Source organism: Natator depressus, chromosome 1, assembly GCF_965152275.1.
Source record: "Natator depressus isolate rNatDep1 chromosome 1, rNatDep2.hap1, whole genome shotgun sequence".
Lineage (NCBI taxonomy): Eukaryota > Metazoa > Chordata > Testudines > Cheloniidae > Natator > Natator depressus.
The window spans coordinates 130,418,443-130,443,808 of record NC_134234.1 but is presented as its reverse complement, the minus strand read 5'-3'; the positions used below and the strand labels follow the sequence as shown (position 1 = coordinate 130,443,808).

General features: G+C 38.0%; 1 protein-coding gene across 3 annotated transcripts in view; it reads right to left on the bottom strand.

Moving 5' to 3' along the window:
• The window catches only part of TBL1X (transducin beta like 1 X-linked), a 250,456-nt gene that overhangs the window by 37,589 nt on the left and 187,501 nt on the right, over positions 1 to 25,366 (bottom strand). For 2 of the 3 annotated variants that reach the window (XM_074966443.1, XM_074966450.1), the window contains one exon: positions 18,169 to 18,276. In XM_074966443.1, the coding sequence (XP_074822544.1) occupies positions 18,169 to 18,226 (58 nt within the window). In that variant the 5' untranslated portion in view covers positions 18,227 to 18,276. Of the gene's footprint in view, positions 1 to 2,868; positions 2,933 to 18,168; positions 18,277 to 25,366 lie in introns of those variants that run through there. The other variant, XM_074966459.1, reaches the window with a different exon arrangement.

Below are 25,366 nucleotides of genomic sequence, written 5' to 3'. Positions count from 1 at the left end.
CCCTTTTGGGTGTCAACATGTATGCTGAAGAGGTTCAGCTCTGGCTACAAGCCTAGTTCTGAAAAAGAATAATGGGTGAAGTAAATCACAGAAATGAGTAAGTGTGTGATCTTATTTATATCACCTTGGTCCTTTGCTACTGTGTCCTGCCCTTCTTTTGTTTATTTGCTGCCTGGCTGCCCATCAGATTAGATTGTAAACTCTGCAGGGCAGGGACTTTTTCTTATTTGTTCCTTCAGATGTGTAAAGCACATTTCTGGCTGGTGCAAAAATAAGTAAATAAGTGAGCACAGTTAGCCTGTGCTGGCGTGTGTCAGTCCAGAGCCCTGGTTTCATAACAGAGTCGCTTAACACTGAAATCTCCATATCTATGGTGTGTGACTATCCAATATTACCCGAACAGGTCCTACTGTATTTTAAATTTGTGCACATTATAACATTATTTTTTAAAGTAGGGTCTTTTCAGAATGGTGTCATTGATTTCATGGCCAATCTACTCATGCACTCATAAATGGAGAGTAATTGGGTGATTAAACTGTGGGTCAAAAAGCATTAAAGTTCACACAGAAGTTACTTTGTGATCCTGACAGGTAAGGATTTTTTAAGTGGTCTCTGGCTCAATCAAAGGACAGGTGGCATTAAAACTCCAAACCACTGCAGCAACAGATGTAAAGCTACTAGTGTAGATATATACTAGGTTTCTTTTTAACTACACTTTTGCACCTGTTATTGCAGCCCCTTCTCCGCTGGCTGTTGGCAGGCTGAGGGTTATATCTTGGGCCAGCAGACTGTAGGCTTTAATTTGGGCCTGCAGCTAATCACCTTGCTCAATACTGAGGGACATGACACATCATTGAAGGCTGCTAACTCATCATCACCTGCTCGAACATGAAAATGCACTTATTCAGCATGCAGAAGTCACATTAATACAGACAGCTGCAAGTTTTTCATTTTACATCCTGAAAACATTAGGCAGGGGAAGGGACTTGAAACCTGGATTTAAAAACAGATGTTTGGCTTCTAGCTTATATGAATGTATAGCATCTCTGCAGATGTTTAAATAACATACCATTACAAAAGCAACTGCCAGACAACAAAACAAAAGTCATAGCTAGGGCATCATTGCAAAGCAATATTCAATCTTTTGAGCATCAGCCATATTAAAGAATCAAGACAGCTTTCCTAACCTTTTAACAAAGAAGACTGTAGTCTGAAAATCAAGGAGTTTATCAAAGGTTGGCTGAATGAACAATGTCTGATGTCATAATCCCTTTTAGAACAGTCTTGAAATTAAACTGTATGTTTTAAAAAAGAAAAAAAAATTCTCTCCTAGTTTCCTATTCTTCTCCAGCAACATTTTATAAAAGCAACAGGGAAATGGACATTTTATACAGTGTATGCTTTTGAAGTATAACTCACACAACAGGAAAACTGAATGAAGCTGCACACACGTCAGGGTTCCAATGACATCGTAAATCACTTGAGCTTTGCTTTTATGGTTACCAGATGTCATCAGAGCTCTTTGATGTTTGTGTGCAGTATTACATAGTAGTGTTGTATCTCTCTATATTTCAGCCACATACAGAGATGATCTCCATTAAACAAAGGAAAGTTTCAAAGGTTAGCTATTTAAATGGTCATGTTATGTGGAGTTAACTTGGCCCCTCTTCTAAGATTCAGAAACCCATATTAAGGAGCTAAAAGCCAAGAAACTGGAACACTACCTCCTCTGATGACTGTATGTAGACTGTTGAGGCAGTTGGGGAGGGAGAGAACAGAGACAGAATGTGCTCTGCAAATGGTAGGTATGATCTGATGGGGACAATGTGAATTTGTAATTGACTGAAACCAGACACTGTAACAATACAGAATAAAGCGGGAGAGAAAAGTTGTTGAATCTGTGGGCTTGGCTACATAATGACACTCAGGAAAATCAATCCAAATTAACTAAAGGTGTGAATTTAAAGTGGATTAGTTAAACTGCATTAAACCCCTGCGGACATACTCATAAGTAGCCTTAATCTGGTTTAGCTTAATTGACATAAAACTAAACCGAATTAAGGCCACTTAAATTCTGAATGAGGCCATGTCTACATTCCAAAATTAAGCTGACCTAACTTGCATTGGCATACAGCTGCCACAGTAACTACATCGCTTGTGCATGTCTACACTTTGCTCCTTGTGCCAGTGGTGTGTGTCCTCACCGCTCATGGAGGTGGAGTTAGGAAGTTGCCGCAGCAGGGCATTTATATTGGCAGGGGGAAATTTAAGTGTAGACACTTCTATAGTTAGGTTGACATAAAGCTGCCTTACTCTGTAGTGTAGACCAGACCTGAGAGTGTCCACACAGGGTTTAATGCACTTTTCATTAATTTGATTAGTTTTCCTGAGTGTCCCTGTGTAGACAAGTGCTGTGTCTCCATATGTATTATTTCCCATAAACTGAAGTTAATTTTCATCATTGCAGTAATTCCACATTGTTCCATAAATTATTATTAATTTGCTATCTTGTAGCACCAAGGAAATGGGGCCATGTTGTATTAATTCCTGCACAGACACATAGCAAGAGATTGTGGACCCTCTGAGGTTGTGACCATCATTAAAGAGGTAAGAACAGTCAAATGGAGGGAGAGGGGGAACATAATGCCACACACGAGTTTCTTTCCTCCTCTCCTTCTCCCAGTTGAACTGGCTTGTCATCTATGAGTGACACATTCCAATTCATTATTTGGCTATTACTGTTTGCTTCCAGAAACCAGACCCAAGGGAGTGTTGTCCAACTCTTTTCATTTTTTTTTTTGCCATATTGTGAAAAGAGGAGAAAAGGTAAACAATCAAAAATGCGTAATTTATACATACATTATATACCTTTTAAAAAACACAGCAGCTCTACATGGCAGCTCCTTAATATAGCCATTATTAGTTAGCTGATGTCTTGTAGGAATCGTGGAAGAACTGGGCCTTGAAAAAGGATTTGATGGAGGACAAGATAATGGGCTTAGAATGCAATGGAAACAGAATTAAAAAAAAAACCCTAAAAATGTTAATATAAGGGCTACTTTGAAACAATGCATATTCCCTAATTCACACCAAAAACATATGTGTCTGACAATTTCACAAAATTCATGTTTTAGGCATTTTGCTTCATCCTCAGAAAGTGAGATAAACACGAATTTTTCTCTAAATTGGTTATACATTTTCTCATTGAATATAGTACTTCTTAAAACAGTTTTTGTATGTAATATTAAAGGGATTGGGTATGTCAATTAGCTGTTGCCTTTTCAATGAACACAGTTCTATTCTTCATCGGTAAACTGTCCATGTTGCAAGCTTTTTGGGGCAAAGACCTTGTCATCTTAAATTTCCTGTAATGCACCTCACACACTTTTGGAACAGCAGCAATGCATTTCCAAAACACAGAGAGAATTGTCGGAGAAAGTTATGCTGCCATGGCAATCTAAGTGAGAATTCCCTCTCTTCTGTGGATTTAGGTCTCAGCTGGAATGTGAGGTAAGGATTTTTACTTATAAACATACAAATGAGGTGCTGTTGAGTATTATCTGTCCTAGCTGGTCCAGCAATCATAAATTCAAGTGGCTGACATACATTCAGAGCACCTTTCTCTTTCTGACCCCTTTAACTCTGTAAATAGCTGTCTAGTGTGCAATACTATCTTACGCGACAACAGCTATTGTACATTCTGCTGCACTTGGATGGGTGTACAGGATGACACAACTGCTCTTTGGAAGCAGTAGCTTCTGAAGCATCACAGGCCAAGCCTGCCATCATGGGGGTCCTGGTTAGAGCTGGCTGAATTATTTGCTTAGTTTAGTTTTTATTTGTGTTTGTGAACTCCTCCAGAGCAGACTACATTTATTTACCACAATTTTCAAATAGCTTATAAAAACAAGTTTTAGCCTCTAGGTTTTTTGCAAACTGTTCGTTTTAATTATTCACAACGGGTGACTTGTCACCTCAGCACTGTTACTGCTCCCTGACTGAATGACATGGAGAACGAGGAATTATGACCACCAAACTGTGCATCGTATCTACTGAATATTCTTGTGACGGACCAAATCCCAGGTGTTTGTATGAAGAACAGTCATTCTCCAAACATTTGGGAATAAAAACCCATTCTCACAAATGTTTATATAACTCATACTAACAAGGTGGTTCCTCATATGGAGATCTGTGTGGCTGTTCCTGCTTTTGCACTCATAATCCTAGTCCTGTAGCTGAAACAGTAAAGGCTGATTGATGCTTTTAGATCCAGAGGTCCTGGGTTCATCCTATACAGACCACCTAACCAGTGAATTTGTTACATTTGTTAATAATGGGGAGAGGAAAGGGGAAGAATGAACCCTGTCAAACTGAGCAGCCACTTGGAATATAAATGAATATTTGCCACATTCTTTTAGCAGGGTTTAACCAGCTCTAATCATAGTTAAGATAGCCAACATTTAAAAAATTTATTTATTGAGACCATGCTTTTTCACTGAACCCCCATCCCATTTCTTCCTTTTCTCTTCCCCCAAAAAGCATTTTTGTTCCCTTAAAAGCTATTTGACAGGTAGGGGATACAAAAAAGAGCAGGGTTACAAAATGGTTTTAAAATAACTCTGGTTTTAAAATGGCTCTGGTTTGCATGATCCTGGCAATTTGGGGATTCTGAGTGCATGAATATTTTTTTAAGCAGCATAAGCACTGGCACCAAGACTGTGAATTTCACTGTTGTAAAAAATTGTGTAAGAGTGGAATGTGTATTAGGAAGTTGGCTAGTACCACAGGCTGCAGAAAAAAAATATCTGGATATGAGGGGGTAAAAGAGCTGTCTTTATTTCCATAAATAGGCCTATGTGCAAATCTCACGAAGGATTTAGACGTATCAAGTAGAGGCATTCTGTAGAATTATAAGTGAATCGAAAGAAAGTGGCATTCAGAAGGACAAGACATCCCACACAGTCCCATCTGCAGCTTAACCGTGTCCCCAAACCCTGAGTAACTCCAAAGCTGCCAGCACAGCCGCTTGCGGAGCCTGCCAAGGGTCCAGATGTAACTTCTGGAAAAATATCTTCCACATTTTGACATCTGGGTCTTGGGAGTTACATCTCAGAGGAAGGAAGGGAAGGAAGAATGGTGTGATGTGATGCTTGGAAAGAAATAAGAGTCTTGCTACCACAAATGGGATGAGGAGAAGGAGGCACTGAAAGAATAACTAATTAGAAGCATGCACAATGAGGATGAAAATAAGTATTTCGAAGGGTTACTGGGGCAGGGAGGTGAAAAGCAGGTATATCAACTACTTATTTGCAAAGTACAAGCCAGGACCCTAATTAGAGCTGGGCAAATAACTGATTTTTCAGTTTGCTGGCAGTTCTGATTTTTTTTTTTTTAAAGCCAGTTTAGTTTGAACTGGAAATTCCTAAAAATACCAGTGAATTGAAAAAGTCCATTTAGGGGTTAAACAAAACCTGTCCTTTGACCCAAAATGTTTTGCTTCCAGGCATTTTTAAAGCACTAGATTCACAAAACAGCTGGAAGAAGCATGCCCAGTGGTTAGGACACTCACTTGGGATTTGGGAGGCCAGGGTTTGAATTCCTGCTCTGGAGAAGGGATTTGAGGCCAGGTCTCCCCTCTCCCAAGGCAGTGCCCTCCCAGGCTATTCTGGGGTGAATCTCTCTTCATCTCTCCTGGTGAAGCTGTTCCAATGGAGCAGGTCTTTGAAGTCGGGTGTTCCCCAGAAGAGTGACCGAACTGCCAGGCGATAGTCATTTGCTTCTTTTCCCTGACCCAGTCATATGTTGTATTATCAATGACATTTACGAGCAGAACTGTGGTTTTGATTCTGATTAAATCTCTACTTATCACAGGGCAATTCTGAATATCCTTTTGTTCAGAGCCGAGTGTCAATAAATTGGTGGCATCACAAGTGGAACCCTGGTATCTCTAAGAGACTATTTACATACGGGTAATGTCATTCTGCTGCCTCGAGCCACTGCATGCGTTCTGTTTTAATGCAGACAGTTAAAAGGTGGGCACAAATCCTAAACCACATCTTGTTTATTATTCACAGCAGACTCCGATTTTTCTCCAAGTTGAGCTTTTTTCATTCTGGGTAATATGTCCTAGAGTGCCTCCCTCTTTTTTGGCAGCGCCTGCTTATTTTTGAAGACTTACCTTAGTGATTACATAAAGGACTTAACAAGGACACACATTAGCAATGTAAAATAAGACCTGCAGTCAAAATATATTTTTAGAAAATCAGCTGAACAATAGGGCCTGCACATTTGTATTAAGATTAGGGTTACTGAACCATTAAAATGATTTCCAGAACCCTGGGAAATGGGTCCTGTATTACAAGTTCTTTCATAGTCCCTGGGAAATATAAAGAAAGGATCCTACGCTGTAGTTTATGTCAGCTGCCAAAATTACAGTGTGCATGGTTGCCTACTAAGTTTTGTAGAAGCAATTATTCACAAATATTAAAAGTTACACCCTTTTCCTTGGCTATCTGACCTGCTCAGCATCTGCCAAGAATTCAGAGTGAAACTTTGCAACCCCAAATTATTTTATGATGTGCCAAAGAATGCTTTGGGCAGGGATTGTCTTTGTGAAGCAGGAAAATATGTTGGAAAAGATTAATAAAACTTGGAAATGATTTTTGATGAGCAGTATTTGGCTTTTACCCTTTAAATCTATTTGAGAAATATGATAGGGGGAGAAGGCAGGACAAGGAAAATGGAAAGAGGTTTTTTTTGTTTTAAAAAATAAAGCTTGAAATCATTCTCTCTTTTAATCACGCCATATAAATTAGCCTGACAATCTGTAATTAAATGTCAACACTGATCTGGCATTTTAATGTAACTATTTATGCAAATCAGCAAGTTTTGCAATCTTCTCCGACGGCCACTACAAAAAAGTCATCCTCTCTCACTACATTAATAATATCATCGTCTTCCAGACCTGTCCTCTGAACCAAAGGTTAAAGGAGAGGATGTGTATCATTTCAAGACTCATTTTTAGGCAAGGGAGATCATATTTAGCAGGTTTTGCTCTAAGCTGTGTTCTTCCGTCAGTTACAATAACCACCTGCAAGCAGCAGTGAAAAGGACATTGCTGTTGACGCTCAGTAATGAACAAGCAAGGCTTTCAACACTGGGATGGTTTCTACAGATGGTCACCTTGGACTTTTCAGTTCCCGAGACAGTAAGGCCAGATCTACACTACAAACTTTTGCTGACATAGCAGAGGTGTGGTGACTTGTGACCAACACAGTTGTGCCAGCAAAAGCCCCTACTATAGATGTAGTTATACTAGAAAAACTGTGCTTTTGCCAGTATTTTGCGGGGGAAGAGGGAGCTGCATCCAGACTAGAAGAACCTTGCTGGTATAGTATAGCTATGCTGGCAAAACCTTCCAGGTGTAGGCCCAATCCAAAACTTTTTCCCAAAATTGATACTGTAATTTCCCCCATGCCTATGATATTCAGTAAACCCTTATTTATTCAGCAATCTAGAATGTGTCACGTCAATAATTTATTCAATACAACACAATAGATACATCTTCATTATAGACTAATAATTTACAAAGTCTAATTTAAAAACATCTATAAACTTGTTTGGAATTATGGTAAAAGCACATCTGAAAAAGGGTACACTTGTTTGCATTCTTCTGTCTTCAAAATGACCATACATGCTCATATATGACACTGTATGCCAAGACACAGGCCAAAGAGAATTTAAAACAGCCAAGTTTGTATATCTGTGAAATGATTTAGAAGGAAATACTGACTAAAAGTAGGGCTTTGAGGATGGCAGAAGAACAGGATACTCAGTGTATTTCTTTTCCTTTTCAAGAACTTGCTAAATTCTGAATTGCTTTCCTTACACTACATTTTAATATGCCTTCCTGATGCAAAATGGATAAGAGTGAAGGAAGACATACAGCAGGACAGGTTTTCAAAATTTGCAAAACATGTATTTACACATATGGGCATTTGTGCATATGAAATAAATATTTGGAACATAAGTAACAGTTTACGTACATAATGTTGATTATTTTTCACTCCAATACATACAAAATGCCAGGGTATACAGTTGATTAGTTTCCTCTGAAAACTTAACCAGAACAAGGAATGACCAAACTGCTCTGCTTCTGTATCTATAGACAAAAAAAAATTGTCCTTTGTTTTGTTAAATGTGGGATTTGGATTTCATAACAGGACTATTGATATATTGCCTCTCTATGTTGTCAGCCTATGAGAAAAGCGCACACTGAGATCATGATTCTCACATTATTTCATGTGACATAAAGGTGCTGTCAACATGAAAGCCAAATTGCTTTTATCTACAAGAGGTTGGCAAAATGCATTAGAGAAAAATTGCACATTTAAACCAAACCCTTTCACATCTGGATCCAAACCTGACTTTAATCTGGATCCAAACCTGACTTTGATCATAAGTGAAATGAACTTGACTTCTAATTATACTTCTGGATCTTTTAAATGTATTTCATCTTTTCAGAGTGAACAAAGACGGTGGCACGCAGAGTGAGGAATTATGGATGATAATAAAGTTCTAAACTGAGAAATAATGTTTATTCCCCATTAGTTATATAAATAAACTATAAATTAGAACGAAAATACATCTATAAGGGCCATGTGATGTGCCATCAAAATTTATCAGGAAGTGTAATGATGAAGTACTCTTTTCATTTAAAAGGGACATCAACTGAAAAAAATCACATTTCTGTCTGAAAAATTTGCGCTGCTACTCGTACAAGTAATACCCAAGATTACTATATTGGGGGGGGGGAGAGAGAATTGAAAGTCTTTCATTTTTAACTATGTACTTTTGACAATACTTTGAATACAGCCAGTTTCATGGTCCCCAATGTACTGTATAGTCAGTTTCCCTTAGTTTTAAAAAAGATAATAGAAGCAAAGGAGGGGATGGGGAGAAGGTTTGTCAATGTTTTCAGAGAAGTTAAAAAAAGACTATATAAAGCATAATCTAACAGAAAATATTTCTTTTTAATCAGCCAATTTATAAAAATCCAATTGACAGCTTCTCTTTAAATAATCAGGTCAGTTATTGGGATACATATCTATTTGAACTAATGCTGATTTTGTTCAATTTCTCAAACATTGTTTTCCAATATAGCAGATGCAACATCTGTACTAAGAACACTAAGGGCTCTGTGCATCTGAAATAACCCCTGGAAGGTCACAAATCTTGGCTCTCAATCGAGCCGTCTATTCATCAGAAATTTGGCTCATCTGCAGAAGCAATTCTCTTTTCACTGAGTAGGTTGGGCCAATGGAAAATGAGACATCGTGTAAATAAGCCTGTTCACTCACAGACCAGCTCTCTGCTAAATCATGACAACTAAAAATTGACTTCACATTGCCACGAAGGCTCGTTTTAACACTTGAAAAGTTGGATTCACCATCTTATTCTTGTTGTCCAGATACTCAGAATAAGTAACTAACTCTGGCCCACTCTCCACCCTTATCCAGTTCTGCACCCTTATCTCACACTTTGATCAAATAAAATAAAAGCTACTCAACATTTCTGCAGCACCTTCAACTACAGGACTTCAGCGTGCTTTACAAATATTAATGAACAAAACCTCAACACCCCGTGTGAGGTGGGTTAAGTATTATTACCCTCAGTTTACACGTGGGGAAACTGAGGCACAGAACAGTTTAGTTCTGGTCTAAAAACAGTTTTTGTACAGACATAGCTGTCAGTTAGAGGTGCATTGTTTTACCAAAATAATAAACACAGCATAACCCCTAGTGTGGGAACAGTTATACTGGTTTATTTATTTATTAATTATGATGATGATCTATTTGCATTACTGCAGTGCCAAGGAGACCTAGTCATGGACTCGAAATAAGCTACGCATTGTACAAACACAGAACAGAACGATGGAATAAGCTATATCAGCATATAAGCACATTTATATTGGTATAACTGAGCCCATGCTAGGGAGGTTGTTCTGCTGTAACTATACTGGCATAGTTAAAATGGTAGGACTTTTGTGTGTAGACAAGGCCTAATTGAAAACAATATGTAATTAAGTTCTTTTCTACTGAGCTCCCTCGTCCTTTTCACTGTAATTTGAAGGCTTCAGAAGACGTGAATAGTACATGTTGAAATATAGCAGCTGATGTGAGCTTTGTACATGCACCAGGTAAATTCAGCAGCACTTGAGGGACATTGTTTAAAAGCATATTCATAGAGAGGCTCTTTAAAAGGTCTTTGAAGCTAATGAATAGAATTGGGGGGGGGGAATCATCATCATCAGACTTCATACGTATGAGAATAGTGCACTATTTTTGTTGTCAAAGTGGTCCAGTACCTTGACTGACTTACGCTTCTTGTATAATAAATTATTCTTCAAGGTGTGTATTTGAATAATTTTGTCAAAACCCATACGCTCTATATTTCCTGTTCAACTAGCAGCACAGTCTTCCTGATTTGCAAAGGATGAGGCAGGTAACGATGAAGCAAATGTAGCTGTCCTACATACACCGATATTTTTATTATTATTCTATGCTATGCTTCATCTGAAGTATTTTGAGGAAGTATGCACTTTTCATAAAAATGACAAACTCTGTGGTATACACAGTAGTTCACAGCACTCTAAATGCTATAAATATGTACCTAAGCATACAGAAAAAAAGTATGTTCTTTTCTCTGAGAAACTGTATGTGATCATGTCATTTAAGATTGTGTCATATGACATATATTCAAAAGGGACAGAGTATTAATCTACCTTTAAGTATTTCCTAACTTTCAATATCGTAGCTGTTCAACCGTAACATTTAATTTTTGTATAAAATGTCAAAGTTTAAAAAAAATTAAAAGAAAGTTCAAGACTTTGAAGTTCTGCTGGCTTGCAAGAAATTGTAAGGAGCACATGGAAATACTATAATCTTGAACTATTTAAATTGACAACATTAGAACTCCCTGTTCCATTAACTTTATGAGATCTGTAAAGAAAATATTCCCGTGCACCTTAGAAACTACAAAGGGGGAAGTGTGCCCCTCTAGTTCACCTTAGAAGGTTTGCAGGAAGGAGCCCATCTCCCACATATACAAGTTTAAACTAATAACCGGGCCTTGTGGTTTCTATGATTCTGCAAAATCCCCTTTTATTGCATAACTTTTGCCTCAGTCTAAGCTTTAAATAACAGAGAATTTCCTAGCCCTTATAATTGCAAAAAAATCTCTCTAACATGAGCCAAACACACAACACATTGCTGTTTTCTTGAGTTTCCAAACAGAAAATTTAAAACAGCTATAAGACACAAGCTGTCCCATCCACCTTCATTGAGGAGGAGCGAATAACTATTCTGAAGTTGAATGGTAAATATTCAGACGTCAGCACCTAACAATTTCACTGTGATCATTTTAGCAAAATCATCCAGTGAATGTTTCAATCCCACCATCAAGTTGGATGCAGTGGCAGATACTAACTGTACTCCAAAGAGTCTAGAATCAACTTTTGGAAGCATGGAAAAGTTCAAGTTGAAAGGGGAAAGTTTCAGAAAGCTATAAGTGTAAGAATGGAAACTGTTATGCAACCTTAACTACGACAGGCACTGCCAGGCAGCTGCTATGATTTTTGTTTGTTTTTTAAGCAGTATAAGCCAGAGATAGATAGGGAGGTAATTTTCGGGCAGCAAAAACATATTGTGGAAAAAATTGAAGTGAAGAAATATCAGAAAAGAGCATTAGAAGCCAGAAGAGGAACACAAATCAATAAATAAAAACTATTAATTTTGAAACAGTTTTAAGAAATTGTAAGTGACAAGTGGCTGGGCCGTAGGGACAAAAAAAGTTTTATTTTGCTGCATTTGTGCCAAGTATGGATTTGTCACTCATATCTGAAGGCTTGTTTCAGTTTAGAGTATTTAGATTATACATATGAGACAGAATTAATGCAAGTCTCAGATATACCAATGCACCTGAATTTTCAATTTCTACTTCTTCTCACCATTCAGTTTGTCACTGGAATTCTTTTAATTACAACATGTCTCTAATTGCATTGTTCTGATGTCCTTTCTGGGATGTAAATAATCATCTGTTCTGTTCTGGGCAGTCATGGCAGTATGTGGGAACTCTATATTCTGGATTCTAAGTGGTTGGGTGGTATTGCAACTCCTTCATTCTGGAAGAAACTAATAGCAAGTCTCTCTAACTTTAGTAAGCAAGGTCAACATTTTCACATGTGGGTACATAAAGTTAAGCCCTTAAATTAATATTTAGGCACCTAAACATAAAGTGACCCAATTTTCTGAAGTCCTGAGTACACACAAATCCCAGTGAACTCAACCAGGGCTAGCGGTCCCCAGCCCTTTTGAAAATCAGCTGCCTAATTATGGATTTAGAAACTTGGAGTTCTGAAAATTTTGGCCTGAACTTTTCATTCTCATGTGCAGTTCTCAGAAGTATTTTCTACTGGATAGGGGGAGAATAATACACACACAGTGCTACACCTGGAAAAAAGTATGGAGGAGTGTGGAAGTGCTAGAAATTTACTGGGTACCTGGAGGGGAGCAGAGCTGCAGCTAAATATTTTTAGAATCTGTGTGGCACAGAGTTTAAGCAGACACTATCCATTCTGGGAAAAGGGGAATACCTATTAAACATTAAAAAAAACAACAGGGATTCCATGAAAAGGTTAAGACAAATATTTGAGGGTCCTATTAATAAATTTGTTTTCTGGTAAAGATAAGCAACATGTAACAACACTATTATGCCACTGATGAACCATCTCACAGATCCAACACTGATAGGACAGCCCCTAGAGAAGCACTTTATGTTCTATATTTTTAGATACCATGCTTTCAAAAAAGAACTGAAATGTCAAAATGTGATTTCCTGGGAAATTTTACAAGTCACAGAAGTTTACTTTTTAATTTTTGGTAAACCTACTATCAAATGCCTGTTATATATTTAAGGCAACTAGTGCATTGGAGGGTTGACACTGTAATTGTAGGGTAGATAAGACCTATATGTTTTTCATAATAAGAGAAGAAATAAGTAGCATAGCATCTCTAAGATACAGCCTTTCATATCCATTCACACAGCCAAAGTCATTGTCCAGGTTCTCATAATCTCAAGTCTCAATTACTGAAACAACCTTTTTTCTGGCCTTGCCCCACTCATTTCTGTTCAGAATGCTGTTGCAAAGATCATTCTTCTAGACCATTGTTTTGACCATGGCACTCTCTCTGATTTCCTCCACTGGCTCCCCCTTCTCTAGAGCATCAAACAAAAGCTACTTGTCTTCACCGCCAAGACCCTACATGGTCTATCTCCACCCTATCTACCATCTCTCATTCACTATCACAATGTCCGCTCTCACCTCTGATTGGCCAACAATGCCAGCCTACATCACCGACTTGTTAATTTTCAAGCAAGCACCCCTTTGTGTTTTCTCTCATGCACCTCATGCTTGGGAGGTTGCTCCTCATAAACATCCGCATAACTAACTCATTACCCTACTTCAAAATCCTCCTTTGCCATGAGGCCTACAAAATCCTGATAATGGTTAGGCCACTGGTGTGCACATATTACTGCCAATCATTCTGACCAATACTGTCTCATTGTTTTCTTGTATTCCCCCATCTGTCTGCATCCATCTGTTGTCTCTTCTTTTACACTAAGATGATAAGCTCTTTGGGGCAAGGATGGTCTTTTGTTCTGTGTTTGTACAGTACTTAACACAATGAGATTATAGTCCTCGGGCTCCTAGGCACTTTGATAAGACAAAGTATAAATTATAAACAATAATAATCTACAGAATGACTCATTTTACATATATTTGCTAATCCACCACGCCAAAGGATTGATTGTTGCAACTATGGTTATTACAAATTGAAGAGTTATGGGAAAAAGAAGGAGTTTCAGGATTAATCACCCTACCTGGAATTTCATGAGGTGAGGTAGAGAAGTAGATTCATAGATTTTATGGTCAGATTGGACCCATTATGATAATCTAGTCTAACCTGCTGCATATAACACATGCCATAAACCTCACCCAATAATATTTGTACCAAGACCATAACTTCTGTTTGAGCTATTGCATATCTTTTAGAAAGATATCCAGTCTTGATTTAAAGATTTCAAGCGATACAGAATAGACCACGTCTCTAAGTAAACTGTTGCAATGGTTGATTACCCTCACTATTAAAAATGTGTACCTTACTTCTAGTCTGAATTTCTCTAGCTTCATTATGCCTGTTTCTGCTAGATTAAAGTGCTATTATCAGAAATCTCTTCCCCATGTAAGTATTTGTAGGCAGTGACCACCCGTCTCTTGGGTCAAGACTGAGCTTCTTAAACCTCTCACTAGTAGGAATGTTTTTCAGATCTCATATTATTTTGTAGCTCTTTTAAAGCCTTTGTAATTTTTCCATTTTTTTTTTTTTAAAGTCTGGACATCAGAATTGAACATAATATTCCAGTAATGGGCTTACTAATGCCATATACAGCAGTAATATCCCCGCCCTACTCTTATTTGATCTTCCCCTGCTTATACATCCAATAATTGTGTTCTCTTTCTTAGCTACATCACACTGGGAGATCACGTACCATTAGTGATCTCCCTTGCCCCCTAAATTCTTTTCAGTGTCACTGTATTCCAGAATACAGGCCCCATCTTTGAAGCACGAACACCTACATCCTTTGTTTCAGACGTATAACCTTGAATTTTTCTGTATTAAAACTAAAACGCCTGTTGTTTAAATGAGCCCACCTCACCAAGTGATCCAGATCAGTGTGTAAAACTGACCTGACCACATCCTTATTTACCACTTCACCAATTTTCAGGTCATCTGCAAATTTTATCTTTTCTTCCAGATCATTGATAAAAAAAAGATCTTGAACATTGGTCCAAGAACAGATCCCCATGGAACCTGACAAGAAACACGCCAGTTGCATGAATATTCCATATGTATAACTTCTTTTTGAGCTGAAACTAGTTAACCAGTTTTTCAACTATCTGGTATGGGCTACACTGATTGTCTGTAGTGCTAATTTTTTACTCCCATAGAATCTCATGTGGGAGTAAGTCAAACACCTTACAGAAGTCTAAATACATTTTGTCAACATAGTTACCTTTGTCAACCAAATTTGTAATCGCATCAAAAATTATATCAAGTTTTTTGACAAGACCTGTTGTCCATAAAACCACGTTGACTGACATTAGTTATGATCCCATGCTTTAATTCTTTAGTGATTGTGTCCCTTATCAGCCTTTCCATGAGTTTACCAGGATCAATGTGAAACTAAATGGTTTATAGTTACCTGGATCATCCCATTTGCCCTTTTAAAATATTGGCACAAGATTCACTTTTTTCCATTCCTTTGGAACTTTCCCAGTAATCCAAAATTTATTAAAAATTAACAATAATGGTTAAGAGAGATCTTCAATCAATTCTTTTAATTCTCTTGGGTACAAGCTTTCCGGTCTAGTAAGGTATTAAGCGAGAGAAAGTAACCTTTGAGGTTTATTGATGAATTTTTCAACTTTAAAAGGCTTGAACTTCCTCCATAATCATGTCATTAGAGTATTTTCATGAGGAAGTGCACAGTACCTACAGGTACCTTTGCCATGACAATGTTTGAATTAACCTCAAGCAACCTGCTGCCTCACAGCTGTGAAATATTTGTAACGATCCAGGAATATTTCTGCTTTGTATGGCTTTGCCTACTTGTCTTGTGAGTGATTCCTTTTGTCTCTTCCCCCTACTCACACACATTTTAAGGGCAAAAGCTTAGAATTCTCACAAGAGAACATTAAAGGAGAGAAAAGGAAAACTGAGCACCTGTTTTCTTTTTAAATTACTCTGATGTTGCTATTTGATTTATATTCTTGATGTTTTGTGAGCTGGGTGGATGCTCACATTCCAATACACAATACCATTGATGGAAATCTAGAAAATTCCTGGTTTTGCAGACTCCATCAACTGTAGATGACTGAATTCAAACTATATTACAAAAACCCACAGGATATCAAATTTACAATCATTAGAAACTCTTGTTTAGACATTTTTAATTTACTATCTCGTCTTTCTGTATTGTTTATGCTAGAAGGTGGCACAGCATCTTACAAGCTGAGATTTCTTTATCTGTGTTACAAAAAATACAAATTTAAAACTCCATAAGGGAAAAAAGAGCATAAGCATGGCTCAGAAAGTCAATACCAATTGTATAGTACATGCTTCTTAAAAAACAGATCTGCTGGCACAGCATTACTTACAGTTTCCTTTTACTGTACAACATTGTACCTGTACACAACTGGGTCAGATACTTCTACTAGGACTATGCATAGTATCCAGGCCCAAATGGTTTGGTTTGAGTTAGTTTTTCCTTTAAATTATTAGTGCCAACTTCTGTTCTCAACTATATAATTTATATATGGAATAAATCCAGTGATGTCAGTGGAGTTACTCTATATTTACTCTCACGCATAATAAAGTTAGGGAAATATAGCTTTCTATGTCAAATAAAAGTATATGAAGTAGAAACACAATGGTTTCCCCCCGGCAAATGGCTAAAAAATACTGGAAAACAGTAGAGGAAAAACATCCAGAAGAGCCTTATTCCACCATCGTTTCGATCTTGCCATTCATCGGGAGGTCCATAAAGTTTCCTTTTGAATCATTCCACAGCATCAGTGTGAGTGTTGAGGGCGAGCAGGAAGGCGAAGACTGCCATCTTTGGTTTTTGCTGTCCCGTAGGGGAAAACTATTGCACAACACGGTGATGTGGAATCATTTACATTAAAAACAATATATCAAGGCAAATATACAACAGAAAGTAATTTTAAGGATTCTAAGGTATGGCTGTATCCTCCATGCACCTTTTTTAGATGTTCAAAAGCCTTTTAGAGTGAAACCCCAGTCAGCTTGTTTTTCAAAATGAAGTTTTAGATCAAATTTTATTTTTCTCAGCCCTTGCTTTCCATCACCAGATCACAGACAGCAGCCATGTCCAGTTCCAATGAGCCAGATGATTAGAGGGGAAACAGGCAGTGAGTGCCGTGCAGATGGGGGAAAGAAGGCTGGTGCTAGCCTCTCAGAGGGCCTAGTATACATAGAAATTCCAACAAGCCTCAATGAAATACATGGTGGGATAACTAACAGGGGCACCTTGATCTCTCCAAACAGCGAACCAGATTTGAGTTTCCACTCCAAATAGATGCTGAGATTTTGATCCCATCTGCCTATTCTAATGGGGCCAGAAAGTTTTTTCCTAGAGCTGGTTTTTTTAAAAAAAGGGACGTTTTGCTAAAATGTATGTTTTTAAAATTTTGAAATCCAACAATTTTCAACTAACTCTGGTTATCTCTAACCCGATGCAGAGACCAATTCTAGCCCCTGTTGGGACAGTGGGTGTCAGTTCCTGGACAATGCAGTTGGCCTACACATCAGCAAAGCAGCATTCCTAGCGGTTGGTGTTAGCTAGGAAGTGGACGCAGGCTGGGAAAAAGAAAATGGATCCTCTAAAATTAAACATCAATTTGAAGGTATTTTTTAAAAGCACAGATTACAGTTTTACTCTAAAAGACCCTCCTATGTTTGAAAAGAGAGCGGTCAGAAGAGCAGAGGGAAAGGAAGACAAGGACAGAGTTCCACTTGCACCATTAGATTCATATACAGAGTGACATTGATTAAGCACAAAAATCAGATATTTACACACACAAATAACCATTTAGAAATGTACTTATCTGCAGCCCAATGAAAAGCTTATTTACAGAAAATCTCACTTCATTTGACATTTGACTAAAATATTCTTAAGTGGCTAAAAAACCCCAAGGGATTAAGTAATTGTGCTTTGTGCATAGGCTGCCAAAAATTACTTTGGCAAGTATGATATAATTCTACTCGACATTGTTAACATAATGCTATTTATTTTCTTGTTTTGCCTAACTACAATATTTACTTTTGTACCTTTGTATATCTGCCCTATTACCATGGGGAATGGTTTCAAAGACATGTGGTTTTGTGCAGGGAATATTTAGCCTGGGTTTTTCATTCTCTAATGCTCAATGCAATTTTGTTGACACAACACAATGCAATAAATTGGTTTGCTTCTCTCCCTCTCTCCATCTGTGATGCGTGTTCTGATGAAAGACAAGTAATTTACCTGACTCCTGGAGATAGCGATACACCAAGAAATTCACTTCGTCACTGGTTATGCTCATCTTAGCCCCACCTCAATATGATGAGGTTTACAAGAAGTGTGATCCACGCTCTGTTCAAAGGGGGGGAAGAAAACAAAAGAGGTTTTGTTCTATTTTGATTTACTATATTATTTGCTACCAGAACCGAGGAACATTATTTAAAGGGACACAGTTAATATTTTAAAGGCTAAAATATTTACATTTATTACAGTTGTGATTTAAACTGTATGTGAGAGATGCAAAGACAGCATTGTTAAATGTTGAAAGTACTCTAGCTTTACTACAGTTCTCTTGGATACCTCCTTCAGGGTATGAGTACACTCTGATCAGCACTACTGGCAATTACAGTCAATGCATCGTATGCCACACCACACCTAATCCTTTCCAGGCCAAACTTTATAATCTAGTTTTCTGCCTAGTGGTTTATCCATGAGAGAAACAGACAGTAACCTCAAAAAATAGCACAATGTTACTCAGAGAACTTAAATAAAATAGCAGTAAAATTACAAGCAACTGCAAAAAAAATAAAAGAACAAATAGTAAATGTATATTTATAGGGAGTTATGCAGAACACTTTGTGCAGAACAATGTATATGCACACATCTCTGCATAATAAAAAGTTGTGATGTCTCAAGTATTCAGTGGTTCATAAAGCACAAGAGTCAAGCTTGGATGATTTACTAAAATAACCATGACCTTTAAAAAGAAAGACAGCTTTGCATGACTAGTTTGGGTATACTTTGTGATAAAAAAAAAGAAGCCGAATGCTATATATTAAGATGTTATTTTGTATGTGACTTTCTCTCTCTCTAAATCTCGATGACAATTTTTTTTTGTTCTGGTTTAGTTGGTTCAGAAAATTCACCATAACAGCTTTAAGTACTTTAAGTGAGCCTTACAGCTCTGACATCCACACCGAACACATAACCACCATGTAAAGGTTTGGAAGTAAGAGCATGCTTACACATTATAAATGAAGAATTCTGTAGGAGTCTGCTGTTTGTTTTAATTTCTCAAATGTCTCTTCTTGGCAGGCAGGATGGTCTTTGTTCACTGAAAACCTCTTCAGTAATTCCTGTTGCCTAGAGTAGCACCTGCTACCGTAGGCAGTGCTGATTAACTACAAGTTTCCCCCACTGATGATCTAAACCAGCAGGTCGTTCATGACTGTAACAGATGTCTTTGCATATTTATGTAAATAGAATTCTTCTTATGTCTTATATTCCCCTTCCCTGCTCTATTTCAGCAATGGCTCAGATGTTGTGTTTCCACCACAACCAATACCTTGGATCATTTAGCAGAAGTTCTTCTCAAGTATTTGGTTCTATATTACAGGCGTTTGCACTTCTCATGCAAAAGATAAAATACATAGTACGTTCTTCTCCTCCTCCTCCTATGATTTTGTGCTTAAAGCACTGGACTGGGATTCGGGCATCTAGGTTCAGTTTCCGTTATGCTACAGTCTCCCTGTGTGTCCTTGGGAAAGTCACTTGGTCTCCCTGTACCTCAAGTTCTTCCTCTATGAAGTAGGGGTAAAACTTCCCTATCCACAGCAATGTTGAGAGAATAAATTCATTACTATATGCGAGGAGGTCAGATACTAAGGTGATGGATATCATTGCAGACAGATAAATCTACCTTTGTAAACTACAGCATTTTGTATTTAATGGCAAAAATGCACAATAAGAGAGCACTTTTTATAAATCCCTATAAAGAGCCTACGTAAAAAAGGAGACCTTTAAATACAACTTTACTGCTGTCTACTAGCGTAAATAGTATTTGAATAATTCTGAATAATTCACCAAGCGTCCCTTTTGTATAATACTCTCAAAACAATCAAAGCCCCCAAAGACGTTATTGATGCCTGTTAAAGCCATTTTTAACTCCATCTATTTGATTACATATAAACATATATTCCTATCACAGATGTTCATTCCTACAGCAGTGATAGCAATAGTGTAAGAAACTGTGACAGCGCTGGTTTAAAAAAAAACCCACCAACCCTTTTTTTAGTATCTTAAAAATAGCACTTTCATTTCCTTGGTGGTAGGAAAGATGGTAAAGTTAAAACCTCTTACAAAAATTCAGTTTCAGTGATGACATACATTATGCTGCTTTGAGTATTATTAATAATATCTCAAGAAATTACAAGTGCTGCTCCTGGGATGCATCTTATTAGCTTGAGTTATTAGTATCATAATCTTTCCTCACACAGAGGGGTTTTTTTTTCCCAGACAACACCTTTGTTAAATGAATTAAAAGCCAGAGGAAATAAGTCTGACTGCAAAATAAAGAGTTTGGCAACCACAGAGAAAGCCTCCACAGCAGCTACCTTTCTCCCTTTTGTATTAGAATTCCAAGCACACTAAGTAGCTGGATTTATAATGCATTTTTCCTGAAGTCAGTGAACAGGAATTACTTTGACGTATGTGTCAGATCATATCTTTATACACATTGTTCCCATCCCATAAATAACCAGATGATCCCCGCTCATGCATTTAAGTTCCCCCCCTCCTGCAGATGCCAATGCAGCAATAAGATACACAACCACAGGCTCCATCCATCTGAAATGATCCAGAGATCTTGGCTCTGCCCCAGAGTAATCTATTCATCAGAAATTCAGCTGAGCCATGAAAGACTATACTAAATTTCATTAACCCTGCCTTTTGACTTCCTCCATCCCCACACAAAAAATACCCCAAACCTGATATCAGACTATGGAAAAGATAGTCAGGAGGAGAGGAACATAATTGTCTCTTGTGTCGCTCTAAATTGGATTCAGGAACAAAGAAACAAAACAAAAAATCCTCCTCCTTCCCCTCCTCCCCCCCCACACAATAAAACTCAGTCCATCTCTAAAATCCTGAGAAAACCTCCAGTTGAAAGCTGGGGTGGAGAGTGTGTGTGTGTGTGTGTGTGTGTGTGTGTGTAGTAACCAAATGTTCTCCTCGCATTAGTGGAGATCAATATTGTCTAGATTAATACTCCTTCTCTCTCCTTTTTTTAAAGTATTGCTCAGAGACAACATTACTGTGCTTATGAGGCTGTTTCACATTTAAACTAAAGTGATAACATTTGAGTTCGCTGTGACATAATTAAGTTCACAACACACAACAACAGGCAGATGGTCAAAACACATCCAAGCTCTTTTTTACCTGAAACACCTTTTCTCATAACCAGTTACATGTTATGGAGGGTTTGATTAGTTTCAGCTATACACAGAAAAAAATGGGTCCTCATCCTGCACATATGCATGCGTGGGCTTAAAGTGAAGCATATGAGTAGCACCAATAAAGTCAACCGGACTAGTCATATACTTAAAATTAAGCCACAGTTTTGTTGACCCCACGCGTTTAAGAATAATGAGTGTGTGTTTGTAAGATCAGGGACTTACCTTGCATTATCAACAGGCAGGGTTATTTAACTACCTTCAGTTATTTAAATTACAGAACTTAAAAGGGTGGTTATCATTATTTTTCTTTTAAAGTGAGAGTTGGGGTAAACAAAGTACCAGGTTTGGGCCTTTTCTTTTCTCTCTTTTTCTCTCTGTTTTTTTAATCCTTAATTTGTATTTTACTCTTTTGTGGGATCCTGGAGGGCTGCACCCTTGCTCCAGGATGTGACCAGGGGGCAACAGAGGCTGCCTGAAGAGAGGATTTGGGATTTGCATCTAGAAGCAGAGTCAGCAGCCTATTAACGGGGATGAGCATAGGAGAAGCTAATCCTCCCTCCCCTTCAAAATATCCACAGTGATATTCACCTACATTGCCTCAAGCAGAAGAGAGATGAGCCAGTAGGTGAGGAAGACCCACTAATATGGCCCCCTTCTATTTCCTTTCCCTTCTCTGCTGGTGGCTAATCAGAGAGCCAAACGGCAGGGCTGAGGCAGTAGACAAGCTGGTCTGGCACTTGCATGGCTCATTGAGGGAGTATGGCAGCTCCAGGGTGCTTTGAATGCAAGCTGAACATGTTTAGCTCCACCGGGCTCTTCCTTCTCACTCCACACCCCTCTGTCTCTCATTAAGTGAAGTTATACTATTTATCTAGTCACCTAGTACAGTTGGTTGGGAAATGGCATTTTTCTGCATGGAAACTTTCAGTGACACAACATATTTTTTCATTTTCTAAATCTTCCAAGGAAAATTCCAGATTTTCAACACAAATCTGAACACGAAAGAATTTCAGCCAAACATCAAAATATTTTGATTTGGAAACTCTGCCTTAAGTGCCTTATGGAGTCGAAGTTCAGGTGAATCCTGCTCCCATTCTCCTCTACAGGATAGGTTCCCTGGTCAAGCTACACCTCCCATAATGCACCACAGCCAGCAACACCCATGATGCTCCTCATCTCCTCTCTTGGAGAAGGGGAGGAAGTGCATCATGGGAAACAGTCTGGCCAGGACACCATCCCATAGAAGAGAACGGGGTCTGAACCCCCCCCCCCAAAAAAAAAAAAAGAAAAGAAAAGAAAAACTCCCTTGATGCACTGCAGAATCTTATTCTAATAAAAATATTTTGGTTTTCTGGTGTTTGGTTTTTCAATGAAAAGCAACATTTCCTGTGGAAAGCAGCCACTTTTCATGAAAAAATTAGTCAACCCCCCAAATTTTCTGTTGAAAAACAGTTTCAGCAGAAAATTTTCAACCAGGCCTATCATCTGTTTCTAGGCTGTCTGTAACCAGAGTGTCTAAACACAATAGTCATTGATTAAGAATCAGCATCTTCCTCACCCAGAGGACGGCATTGTTTTTGTCCCATACTCTGCGTTTTTGCTCCTTGTCTGTCTTTCATTCCAGATTTCTCCTCTTGAATTGGAACCTTTATCCTGTTCCACTCCCAGGATGCCAGAATTTTTCGAGGGTAGGTAGTCTCGCTTTTTTGTCTCCCCCTTGCCACGTAGGCTGCTGCTGATTCAGGCAGATATAAGTTAAGCCACCTTTTCTTTTTAAGTAGCTTCTGATAATAGACCAGGTCTGCTGATGACCAGGGGTCAAACTGGGAGAAGAAAAAAGAATGGTGATGTACTCTTTCCAAGCTACACTAAGGTGAGTTACCAAAATAAGATACCCTTCATAGTAGATTGTTACTTTATAGTATAGACCATGGACGCTCTCTGAACTCCACTGAACTCGCCTCCTTCATGAGTCTGGAATATGCCCATGGCTTCTGCTGAACTTCTTGGACTTGGTTCCTTCTTGACAGGGGAAAAGAAATAACTGGTGGCATCTCCCACGTGCCACCCAGTTGAGGCAGCAAAATGAGATGTTATTCACAGTAAATTGTGGAATTCTCTGACTCTCCCTTCTTTTTACCTCTGTGAGGAATTAAACAGATAACTACATTGATATTTAAATCATCATCATTGGCCATGTAAGTTAACACCTCAGTGATAGGAATGAAGAAGGTCAAACCTGTCAGAGCTATTGTTCCAGGCTCTCTGCTGGTTACACTCAGTTCCTATTTTTGAGGCTTTCTTCACAACCATATCCCCTAGCAACTTGTTTTTTGTTTTAAAATCAAAGTTGAGTTTCTGGAGAACCAGAGAAGAGCTTCAAATAAGTGCTGGTGTGGTATACCCTTATGTACTGACTCAGTCAGGGTCCTCTCAGTGACATTTATAGCAGCTCAGTAGGGTCCTTGACCTCCAAGAGAAAAGAGATGGGGCTTTCAGGGATCCCAAATAGCCCAACATTAAGACTACCTTTTTAAAAACACCAGGAATTATATTTACCTGAGTCTTCTGTTTTTTGTTTTGTATTTTAAATGAGGGTGAACAAAAATAAATGAATAAAAATCCAGCTAGCAAGATTGAACTCATCTTCATAAAATTCTCACTGCTACCCACAATCACACATTTTCATAATTGGAAGCAACAACTATGTCTATAATCTATACAATTATTCCTGATAATCCCCGATATAAACAAGGAATGGTCCAGCTCTGATACTGACATGTTGAACTGTATCTTGTACACTTAGTCACTGAATCTGGACTCGGTTTTTTGAAGGAAAAGGAAGTGGAGGGAATGAGAGTGGGAATTAAATACTTAATGAAAATAAACCTCCACTTTGCCTTGAAGAGATCATTCCTGATGGTAGGAGTTAATGGGTCAGATCCTACAATCAAATTTGTGTGGGTAGACCACTACACTCACGCAAAGTCCCAGCAACTACAAGAGGACTCCCTGTGGGACTCAGGATCCATCCGTATGTATCTGAATGCAGGAGTAGAGTCATAGCACTCTGAAATATTGATAATGACATGCTTTGGGTCAGACTAATCTCTGATGTGCAGAACACATTCATTGCATACCTTTAAAAGTATCTGCAACTGTACAAGGTCCCTATTAGAACCAGGCGGGAAAGGGTTTTCTGTTCTCAGAATTTGTGTGAGATTTTTGAAACATTTTCCTGTCTCAAATCAGGGTGAAAAGTCAAAAATCTCAAAAACAAATTTGTGAACTGAAAGTAATAAAAAAAAAATTTGTTTGACTCAATTGAAATGTTTTGGTTTGATCATTTCAAGGTGTTTCATTTCCAATAATCTTGTAACTTTTAAAATATTTTAAAATATAAATTATTGTAAAATTCAAAATGAAATGTTGTTTCAAAAGAGGCAAAGTTGTGCACCACCAAGAGTAAAGCCCATCCCTCTATTTAGGATGTTACTGATGTATAACTTTCCCCCCATTTTTACACTTAAAACCTATTAGTTTGCTTGGTTTATTTTTCAGTCCTCAGCTGGTTTTCTTCATGACATCAGCCTCCAGCATTACAGTTCTAAGAGCTCAAGTGGATCTTTTCCAGCTCCCTCTGCTCTAAAGTGAAAAGGGTTTTTGCTGTATTGATCTTTCCTTCTTGGCACTTTGCTAAGAAAAAAAAAAACACCCTTCTTAATTAGTGGAATTGCGTTGTATTTCTTTTATGACCTACTTTGAAAAGAGGCAACTTCAATTAATTTGTTTTTTAAATATACAAAAATAACTTTAGTGTTTACATGCATACACTATATGAAGAGCTGTAGGAAACCAAGATAAAAGAAGGCTGATGGTAGCTCTAGGGCTCACAGCTGAAATTAGTATCTGAAAATAAGGAGTATGGATTAGAGGCATTAAGAATTGACTATACTATTGTGTTTGAGTTGAGAACAGAGATATTGGGT